Genomic DNA, 11841 nt, shown 5'->3' with positions numbered 1-11841 from the left:
AACAGAATAGTCAGAAAAGACTGCCCCTTAACAAATCCATGCTGTGACTGCAGTATAACTGCATACCTATCTAGATGGTCCTGCCTTCTTTAACCAGCAATTCCATTATTATTTTTTTCTGGAATAGAAGACAGACTAACAGGTCTTTAATTGCTCATACCACCCTTAAATCCATGTTTGTGAATTGGAGACATCGGCATCATTGGATTGAGAGGAGATCCCCATTGACTGGATATGTGCAAATGCATATGCAAAATACCTATTCTGTTTCTCAGCAACCTGAGAGGAATCATCAGCAATGAAACCATTAATATCTACTGGACCAATGCGATTAATCCTCTTCCTTCTGGTGTTTACATAATGAAAGAAGTCTCTGCTTATCTTTGCAATTTTTTCCAGAGAATTCTCAAAGGAGTTTACGAGAGTAAACTTTTCATTTTAGAGATTTCTAAAAGAAATTTTCAAAATGAGAAGTCCTTGTGTTGCCGAACAGATTGCAATATCTCGGTGGCAACAGAATGTAGCAGCAATGATCAATCCAATTTTCTGGAAAAATTTGATTCAGATACCACATCACTTCTTTGTAATAATGGGAAGTGGAATCCAAGCTTGTTGAAAAATCATATCATATTATTCACATCTAACTGGTTACTAAAGCACTACCATGTGGTATACATGGCAGTGCTCTAGAAACCAGTATACATAACCTGTAATTGTAATAACAACAAACAATAGTCTGCAAACTTTTGTTCTGTTTACAGCAGAGAAAACATTAACCTTCCCATAAAAGTTCAGTAACTTTGATGTAGACTCAATGGTCCCCCAAATGATTAGATTACAGCAATTAATTTTACCTAAAAATTTAAAGTAAACTTATCACCAAAAACAAATTATCCTAATCACAGCAGCTTAGCATATCATTCAGTCGTGTCATAACTCCTACACACACACAGCACCCTCCACCTTCTGATGTGTAAAATATCATCCCATTCACTGCTTGCTTTCCTCATGGATTTCTGCTAACTACAGAGAAATAGGTGACTTGCAAATTTGAATCACGTAGATTGGCAATAGATAGTTAAATTTATTGTCTATTATAACTACTCATTTAGTGTCTATTATAACTTCTCCAAATGGATTAACAACTAATGAAATGGACTTAATCCTCACTAACAGAAGATATACTGTGAATGATGTAACCGTCCTGAATAAGGTAAATGTTGGAAATGATTACAGAATGGTAAGATATAGACACTTGATATAGATGTAGGAAAGGAAAGGAAAAAACTAACTCGAGTAAATAATACAAAGGTCTTTGAGATAACAGAAGAGGAGAAAAAGCAGTATGTACTGGAACTTAAGAACAAGTTTGAACTTCTGCAGACTGCTCAGGACCAAGATATCGACGAGGAATATTACAACTTTCTGAAAGTGATAAAGCCCAAGAAACCTATAAGGAAAAAGAAATCCAAAGAAGAAAATATTAGTTAAGAAACACTTGTTATGATGAACCGAAGGCGAAAAATGAAGAGCAAGATAAATGCTGACAAGGAAAAAATTGAGTATACTGAGTTATGCAAAGCCATTAGAAAGAGACTCGGAAAGGACATAAGATTTAACACAAGAAAAGTAGAACAAGCATTAAGGGAAAACAAAGGATTTAAATCAGCAGCCATGAGCAGTAATACAGAAAGACAAATGATACTGAAACTGAAGAATAATGATGATGTACTTATAAACAGCAGAGAAGGCATAATTCAAATAGCAGAAGACTACGACATACCCGATATACTTCCTGATGAGGTAGAACATGCATTGAAGAAAATGAAGAATCAGAAAGCCCAGGGGGGAAGATGAAGTTACTGTAGAGTTGTTAAAATTGGGAGGAAGAGACATAACACAAAAACTGGCAAGGCTCTTCACAAAGTGCATTAGAAAAGGTGTGATGCCTAAGCAGTGGAATAATGCAACCATAGTTTTGCTGCATAAGAAAGGATATAAATCAGAAATTGGAAATTATAGACCAATTAGCTTGTTATCCCACATCTACAAGTTGTTCATAAGGGTCATTACTAACAGATTAGAAAGAATACTTGATGAGAATCAACCGAAAGAGCAAGCTGGCTTTAGGACAGGATTCTCAACTATGGATCACCTTCACGTAATATCACAGCTAATGGAGAAAGCAAATGAATATAAAAATATAAAACACCATTATGCCTGGCATTTGTGGATTATGAAAAGGCATTTGACTCCATACAGCATAAGGCAATTTTTCGGGCACTGGAAAGACAAGGCATAGATACCCCACATATTATGATTTTGAAGAAAATATATGAGAATGCTACCTCCTTTATTAGACTAGACAAAGACAGTAGAAAATTTAAAATCGAAAAAGCAGTTCGACAAGGAGACACAATATCTCCGAAGCTGTTTACTGCTGCTCTTGAGGAAGCTTTCAGAAGATTAGACTGGTTGCAGAAAGGAGTCAATATGAATAGAGAGTACCTAAACCATTTACGATTTGCAGATGATATTGTGGTCATAAGCCACGATCCCAAACAATTAGAGGAAAATCTTAATCAGTTATGCACAGTTAGTAAGGATTTTGGACTAAAGATGAATACGGCTAAAACAAAAGTAATGATGAACAAGTATGCCACAGAAAGGGAAATAATGATTGAAGGAGCAATAATTGAAAAGGTGGAGTCATATACTTATCTGGGACAAGTTATTAGCTGTAATAATGATAAATGGCTGGAAGTCAAGAGAAGAATAAATTTTGGATGGATAGCATTCAGGAAATATAGTCACATACTGAAAACCAATATCCCAGTTTGTCTGAAACGTAAAATAATGAACTAATGTATACTCCCCACCATGACTTATGGAAGTGAAACTTTGGCACTCACCAAAAGAATGGAAGAGAAGCTGAGAACTACACAGCGAAGAATGGAACGAATTATATTGTAAATCAGACTGTTAGATAAGAAGAGAAACATGGATTAGGCAGCAAACTCAAGTAAAGGACATTCTTATCAAAACTAAAAAACTAAAATGGTCTTGGGCAAGACACATAGCTCAAAAACATGATGGCAGATGGACTAAGAAAATAACAGAATGGTATACCCAAGAGGAGCTAGAAGAAATCTGGAAGACAACGACAGAGATGGACAGATGGAATTCATGAGTTTGTGGGTAGTAAATGGATGGCCAGTGCTCAAAACAGAAGGAACTGGAAAGTTGCTGGAGAGGCCTTCATCCTGCAGTGGATTGAAAATGGCTGATGATGATGACTACGCAGAATTTACAAAATAACATTATAGCAAAATACATATAACTTAAACTTGATAAGAGATACAAATTACATATAACGTAAACTTGGTAGGAAATACAAAATATATATAGTGTAAGCATGATATTGAAATAGAGTAAGCACTGGTTATAGTGATTGCTGGTTATTAGAATCAGCCTCTTTGTAGAATCGAATTCAAAGAATTGATTCAAATCAATAAAATGCACTACACTTTTATTGTTTATTAGAATCACATTTTAGGTTATAAGAATCAATTTTGAGCGCCTCTGTGATATTTTTCTAAAGGTCTTGAAGTCACAACCATAAAACAATAAAAACACTTTGCAGTTTCCAGTTTATTGGGCTTTTCTGTTAATGCAAATCTGTTAGTGCAAAAAATGGGTAGTAAACCCGATCTTATTGCATTTGCAATAATCCAATGCTGGAATTCTGTGTTTTCATGTTATTACGGTGAAATGTGTTTCCCCCTTCACTGAACTCTGCTCTTCATTTCTATATCTAAATTTCGTCTCACTTGAGTGTGTGTTAGTTCCAACTTGTGCGCTTTGTTATTGATTGACGATTATCTTTTTTACCATGTTTTAAATTTTACTACCCAAAAAAAAAAAAAAAAATGTCAGTGAACAGAAAGAGTGAATTTGAATGGAAAACGTAAGTTACAAATTATAGAAACGTATGATAAATTAAACTTAGGAAATATGTCTCAAAGGGAAGCAGCAGCAGTAAAATTAGGAATGCCTCAGTCATTTTTATCAAAATTATTAAAATCACGTTACACATTAAACACTAATGTGATTAAGTTTTTTTTTTTTTTTTGGAGTATTATCAACTAAGGCCATATTGCTCCGAGGAAATGTGTTGGTCATTCACTGACCTTTCTGCATCCTCCATATTTGGCGGTCAAGGGCTCAAATCCCGGTCTAATCAACAAGCGTGTGCTACGCACTGCTGTTCCTGCCCACCTGGTTACAAGGGCCCCTAATGTGATTAGTGAAACCAGAAAAAGGAAGCATGAAGGGATATGCCAAACAGTAGATGAAGCGCTGTTGGTTTGGTTCAAACAGGCCAGCTCATTTAATGCACCAATCAATCGTAGCATTCTTCTTCAAAAAGCTAATGATTTTGCTGAAAAGCTACACAAAGAGTTTAAGGCAACAGACGGACGGCTGACAAGATGGAAGGAGAGCCGTGATATTGTTTACAAAAAACTTCATGGAGAAAAACAGGATTCCAATTGTTCTGCAGCTGACACCTGGTTGAAAACCTCTTGGTAAACTGTGTTAAGCACTTATAATTCTGAAGACATTTTTAATACAGATGAAACAGGGTTGTACTACAGGTTGTACCCAGACCACCGCATGGTTTTTAAAAATTCCTCTGTGTCTGCAGGAAAGAAGATAAAGGACAGGATTACAGATTTTTTAACATGCAGGAACAATCAAGATGAAGCTGTTAGTTTTGTCAAGAGTAAATCGCCTCTCTTCAAAAAATCAGTAATGGGGCTCCACTTGTCCTACTGTAGTTCCGGCTCTGGACACTCAATAATTAAATTCAGGATTTTATTTGTAAAATAAATGATCATTTCAACAATGAGCTTGCAAATTTTCAAAAAAAAAATAACAATGGGCTCTCGCGGGCCCAATATAGCTCACCACTACTTGTATAAGGCAATGATCAGGCCATTCCTTGAGTACTGCATACAGGTCTGGAGGCCTCATTTTAGGAAGGATATAGAGCTGTTTGAACAAGTATTGAGAAAGGCAACCACATTGGTGAAGGGAACAAGGGGGGGGGGGGTGAATCCGTTCTACGGAAACTATTTTAAATGTAATTATCAGGGGGAATTCAAAAAAATTAGCTATATAGAAGTTCGTTAAACAAAGGACCGACTGTAATAAAATCAAAAATGAAGTAATTTTAAAACACACAACTGGTCGATTGCAACGTTAAAATGCTGAGGATGGGGCACCACTTGTCCCACTGTAGTTCCAGCTCTGGACACTTAATAATTGAATTCAGGATTTTATTTGTAAAATAAATGATCATTTCAACAATGAACTTGCAAATTTTCAAAAAAAAAAATAACAATGGGCTCTCGCGAGCCCAATATAGCTCACCACTACTTGTATAAGGCAATGATCAGGCCATTCCTTGAGTATGCATACAGGTCTGGAGGCCTCATTTTAGGAAGGATATAGAGCTGTTTGAACAAGTATTGAGAAAGGCAACCACATTGGTGAAGGGAACAAGGGGGGTGGGTGCTCTTACCAAGAAAGGCTTCAGTTCTGCAAACTGCATCTGGAGATTAGGCACCTGCAAGGTTACCTTTGGTGGGGGGGGGGCAACTTAAGAAAATTCAACTTAAGGAAAGATGGTTGCAGAATAGAGTGCAGATATTTGCCTTTAATTGTTTAAATGCTGGAACAAAATTCCACTTGTCCCACTGTAGTTCTGGTTCTGGACACTCAATAATTGAATTCAGGATTTTATTTGTAAAATAAATGATCATTTCAGCAATGAGCTAACAAATTTTGAAAAAAAAAAAAATAACAGTGGGCTCTCGCGAGCCCAATATAGCTCACCACTATACTTGTATAAGGCAATGATCAGGCCATTCCTTGAGTGTACAAAATTCCATCTGTTGTTGTGAAAGTTGAAAATAAATTCAAAGAACTAGACAAATGTTTGAAGGGAACGGATAGGTGAAATGGGAAGCGTGCGGTTTTTTTTTTTTTTTTTTTTTTTGGTAATGCTGTATAACCTTGTTTTCTTGCAACATATGCCACTACTGATGCTAATGCTAACCAGATCAAGAGTATTGCTTCTTTTTGTTGCTTCTCTAATATGATGCTGTAGAAAACAGTTATCCCATAAATCTACAAAAGGCTTGCAAGTGTGACTAACTCAGAAATTTCAATCAACATCTGAAAAGTTAATAACTTCCATTATTATTCATTCTGATTTGCTGTTTGTTATACTTATCAGTCTTAGACCTATAGCATATTCCTACTCTCATTTTTGTTTTCTCATTGCTTATGTCACATCAAAATGACTCAACATTGCTGGATGCACTACCTTAGATTTAATATACTTCTTAACTAAGGGAATAACCTCCCAACCCCTTCTGTCTTGTCTGTCCTTCCTGTATACATTGTACACACCAGATTCAAATTCAGCATCACTCATGTCTGAGTGACCATATTTCCACTATCCCTCCAATGTCTGCATTTGATGACTTAATTAGTAATTCGAATTATTTACAATGCTCCTAGTATTAGTTTACATGCAGGTATACATGCACGTTCTTACTCTTAGTTATCAAACACAGGCCATATGTTTACTTGTTCCGTGATGACCCACAGCATGCCTTGAAATCCCCAGTACCTTGATTTCCAGGCTACTTCATGCTCCAATAGAAGCTGCAAGATTCAATTTCACCTCTGTCCCTGTCTAGTATTATAGCATACTTTACTTTATACCTAATGACATTAGGTATTTATACCTAATGCTATATATACCTAATGTCAAGTTTATGTTATATGTTACGCTACACCAATATTTTCACAGAGTTTTAAATTAGTTATATCCTTACAAGAAGTAAAATTTCTTAGCTAAAAAGAAAACATATATATGCCAACCTATGCAATTAGAACCTTCAAGCTACTTATTTTTCATAAAAAAAAAAAAAAAAAAACTCTACAATACCACTACACTACTGGTTTCATGCTACAATATTTATCTTAAATGCCTACAATATGTACTGACAGATGTGATGATGCTGATCTGATTATGATCTGTCAATGCATACAGTAGTACAGTTGCAGATGTTTAAACGTCTACAACTGTTCTCCTGTAATTCATCAATATACAAAAAATTTAATAAACTTTTTTTCATCAAACTGCTTATTTAATGCTAATAATTACACTTCATATAGTAATAACCTTTGTTGACTCACAAATTTACAAATTCATACTATCCATTAAAAATTCTGAAACTCATTTCTTTAGGTATAAATTTTCTTAAGAACGAAAACTTTTAACACCATGTCCATATCAGATGTACTGCCACTGAAGGGTGCAGTAAGATGAAGTGGGAGAAGAAAGAAAAAGAGATGCTTAAAACAAATTTCATAAACTCACCTGTATGAGCAAAAGTCCCACAACTTCAGCAGCAAGTCTTGGTGGCATGTCACCTTTTTGTAACAAAGTCAGAGCAAATTTGTATGACTCCATGTAGTATTTATTATCCCTCTCATTACCTTCAGCAGAAAAAGTCAATGGCAAGAACATTTTAATGCTAAACACAACATATTGCAGGAATTTTAATAATATCAATTACGCAGTAAATTTTTCTAATCAAAATAATATCAAAAAAGTTACATTCAAATCATTATTCAAGGAATTTTGGTAATTTTTTTTTAAAATTCACACTGAAAAACCAGTATCACACAGCATTTAAACTTGTGAAAAAATACAAGTTAATCAAGAATGGGAAAAGAACGGGAAATAAGGAAAGATCACATATTTTGCACTAGAAGCAATTAGAAGAGGAGAGTACTCCATAAAGCCATGACTAGCAGGCTTGATTCTCAATATGATTAAGCAGTTTTGGGAATAATAATTATTTATATTATCTAAAAATACATGACAAAAAGCATCACATATGTTTCCAGCTGCCTGCTCCTGTGATCAGGGGACAGGCAATTATTATAACAATTAGAATACTCTCACGAGCAATTATTATATCTCAGATCGTCACGATCACCTGCATCCCAGGTGATCACCATTAAAGAACAGATTAAAAAAAGTCATAAAACGTGGCTTTTTTTTTATATTAATTAAACTGACTTCTTGGTAGCATCTAAAATTCTCATTCAATTGAAGAATACAGGGTAATGTCAATTCAATTGACTTAAATTGGCATATTAATTTATTTTTTAGAGTTGCTTTATATTCCTAGTAACAATACTTTAGTTTAAATTGAATTTAGATAGAGATTTTGTAGGTTATTACTTAGTATCAGTAAGGGTATCAAATCCATGTGTGGAGAGATTTTGCAGCTCCTGCGAACGAAAAGTTTTTAATTATACTTACCCGGTTTGACTTAATTGTTAGATTAAATTATTTTCTATAAGTAGCTTATAGACCTAGTCAAGCTCCGTGGTTTATTTTGAATTTAGATAGTGCGATTTGGAAAGTAAATAATAGCTCATGTCCGCAGATTAACCATTCGTAACTTGCTCCTTGACCAAATTCGTAACTTAGGTCCTTGAGGTTGTCACAGACATTCTCTCAGATAGGCCAGACAAGCTGTACTTGCCACCTGGGAGTCTAAAACGCTGATGGAACTGATATTCGGGTGAAACTCAAGTCAAGTGGACCCAATTTCGGCGAAGTCCGGACGGTCTGTGACAGCCAAATCCTCTGCTTCCACCTTCACGATGGTGGTACTGTTAGTAATCCTGGGTATAACCTCCATGCACAAGTACATGGTGGGTGACCACCCAGGTGTGAACCAACGTAAGCAGGGGTCGAGGTGTGACGCCCACACCACATGGAGGAACGCCGACCCTCTATGTTACCAGGCAGTACTAGGTGGTAGATAACTCTCATCAATCGGTGAAATACCACCACTTTGCTTATTGGAGGCTTGAAGTGGTGGAACCAATGTTTAGTCTCTAGAACTAAGTTCCGGTCAACCCTTCCCTATCTCTTCCATTATGCAGTATGATTGATGACTTTTGAGGTTATGATGAACGTCGTGGCGAGATCCAATATTCCTTACATTTCGAGGGTACAGCTCTAAAACGGTATTCGCAGGCCGGCCGCTAGTTAGTACACCAGACCGAACCTATTGGTAACAATCTAGGAGGCGTCCGGATCAGCTAGTGTATAATCTTACTACCTCTACTCTGCCAGATAGTGACTGGAGGGAGTCCGAGTAGTGTGTATGCGGGGAGCATTGTCGAGGCCACGTTATGTCAAGGATCTGGGTATATTCTTACCACATGTACGCCATATCCAAAAATTTCATTACTTCATACAGCATGTCCCACCCACTTTTTCTTACCATTGAATACACCATGAATTGTCAAACTAATAGAGCAAGCTTATCTGCGAAAAGATCTAAACCTCCCAAGCACTTGCTAATTCATTTCACAAATATACCAAGCACTTGCTAATTCATTTCACAAATATACGTGGTCTCAATTCTCATCTCAACGATGTCCATTTCCACTTGCAGTCTGCCAAACACCATATACTTTTTCTGACAGAATTTCAGTTATCGGTTGATTCAACTACTGCTCATCTCAGATGCCCAAATTATTTGCTGTATGATTCCTTTCACCTCAAAGGTGGTACTTGTGAATATGTCCGTTCTGATATTCCCTGTCAGAGACTTGGCAATTTGGAATTTCTTCTCTTTGATCTTATCTGGCTTAAAATCTCTCTACCTCATTGTGTCAAATTCATCTGTTGTCTCTACCATTCTCCCAACTCCACTAATCACTTGGAGCTCTTTGACTTCCTCTCTTTGCAACTTGACTTTCTCCAGTCCAACTTTCCTAACAGTGAGGTAATTTTCTTTGGTGATTTTAATGTTCACAACTCCAGCTGGCTTCCGTTTTCTAGTCCCACCGACCCAGCAGTTCGAGATGCTTAGGCTTTTGCAATTACAAAAGACCTAGCACAGATTGTTCATTTACCTACAAGAATACCAGACAATCCTAATCATACAGCCAATACGCTTGATCTTTTTCTCACAAACGACCCTTCTAAGTACACTGTCAAAGTGAGAGGTCCTTTAGCACTTCAGATCACAACTTGGCGATTGTCTCTTCTCCAATGGAACCTTTATCTCATGGCTATTCCCAACCTCGTTTTTTTTTTTTTTTTGATTTGGTAGTTGTTGGCGCATCGGCTTCTGTGGCCATATTGCACCTCCCAAGGTTTTTGCAGTACTTTGATCCAAGCACGAGGCAGGAATCGAACCCGCGACCTTTGGGTTGCCGGGCAGGTACTTTACCCACTCGGCTAGCCCGGTGGGCTTCCCAACCTCGTGTTGTTTGGCATTACAAGAATGCAAAATGGGATGACCTGCGAGACTTCTTTTCTTCTTTTCCTTGGTCGGATTACTGTTTCAAAACTTCTGATGTCAACGTTTGCTCAGAACGTGTCAGTGAAATTATTCTTGTAGGAATGGAATCCTTTATCCCACACTCCACTTTAAAATCTCGTCCTTTATCTAAACCTTGGTTTTCCAATAAATGTGCTAAGGCTGTTCAAGAGAAGAATGTTGCATATCGTAATTGTCTTGTTTCTAATTCTTCAGTGTCATTTTCTGCCTACACCAAAGCTCGCAACAATTGTAAAGCAGTTATTAATCAGTCCAAACTAGAGTTTGAACAGGCTAAGAGTAGAAAACTTGCTTCTTGTCCTAATGGTACCGAGCATTCTGGTCTCTTGCCAAAGCTATTGGCAGCAACTTTTGCCCATCTCTGCTCCCACCTCTGTCAAAACCAGATGGTCCTGTTGTCACTTCTGCCAAGGATAAAGCTGACCTGCTAGCATCCCATTTTTCTTCCAACTCATGTATTAATGATCTTGGTAAAACACCTCCCACCATTCCCAACACACCCCATTCAATGCCTCCCGTGGTCTTCCGTCAAAAGGATATCAGAAGGATTTTGATGAATCTTGATGCTAAGAAAGCTCCAGGTCCTGATGGTATTTCTCCACTTGTTCTCAAAACCTGTGCTCCTGAACTTACTCCTATTCTTTGCCGCCTTTTTTCACTTTCTTATTCCAAAGGTGTTTTTCCTTCTGCTTGGAAATTTGCTCATATCCAGCTAGTTATATATATATATATATATATATATATAACATAACTGTTTTGGGATATAACTTAAGGATTTAATTTTTGTTTTACATTTTATTGAATTAAATTGGAATCATGACTCTGACCAGAGCAGCAAAGCAAAAGGCCCAAACTAATGGGAGTGCTGTGGTTCAGGGGAGAACTGAGGGGGGCAGTTGCCCTCTGAATCACAGTCTATTAAAATGCACTGTTTGCTTGATGTTTGCGGAGCAGTCGGGTACGGGACATGATACTGCCAAGGGGGATGTCTTTGTGTGTGCACGATGTAAGGAGTGCAAGGAAATCAGGCGACAACTCAGCGTTGTTATGGGCCTTTATGAGACCTTGAAGGACAGGGTGGATGCCCTTGAAGGAAATAAATTGAGGGGCCCATCAAGCTCTCAGCTGCCCACATCAACGCCAGAGCATGCACTTGGTCATCAGGCAACACAGGGGCAGCCCCCTAGGCAGAATGCGCCGGTCCCACAGGAACTAGTAGTTGTTGGTGACTCTATTGTCAGGGAAACGGGGAACATACTTTGTAAAAAGGATAGGTGGAATAGGACCAGGGTATGTCTGCCAGGGGCAAAGGTTGATGACGTTGTAGAGCGGATATCATCTTTTAAGGGCACAAAGGGTGATATAGTTGTACACGTTGGCACTAATG

The 11841-nt window shown here is 37.4% G+C and overlaps 1 protein-coding gene across 1 annotated transcript in view; it reads right to left on the bottom strand.

The window, feature by feature from the left end:
• Window positions 1–830: 830 nt before the first annotated feature.
• The window catches only part of LOC150078350 (uncharacterized), a 59531-nt gene continuing 48520 nt past the window's right edge, over window positions 831–11841 (bottom strand). Inside the window, exons 3-4 of the mRNA XM_090384539.1 lie at window positions 7457–7575; window positions 831–854 (exon numbers count right to left, since the gene is read on the bottom strand). Coding sequence (XP_090240665.1) covers window positions 831–854; window positions 7457–7575 — 143 coding nt within the window. The remainder of the gene's footprint in view (window positions 855–7456; window positions 7576–11841) is intronic.

This window comes from Mastigoproctus giganteus, chromosome 11 (assembly GCF_048544385.1).
Source record: "Mastigoproctus giganteus isolate SK-2022 chromosome 11, ASM4854438v1, whole genome shotgun sequence".
Classification (NCBI taxonomy): domain Eukaryota; kingdom Metazoa; phylum Arthropoda; class Arachnida; order Uropygi; family Thelyphonidae; genus Mastigoproctus; species Mastigoproctus giganteus.
The sequence above is the reverse complement of the archived record's forward strand: the minus strand, read 5'-3'. Positions and strand labels throughout refer to the sequence as shown.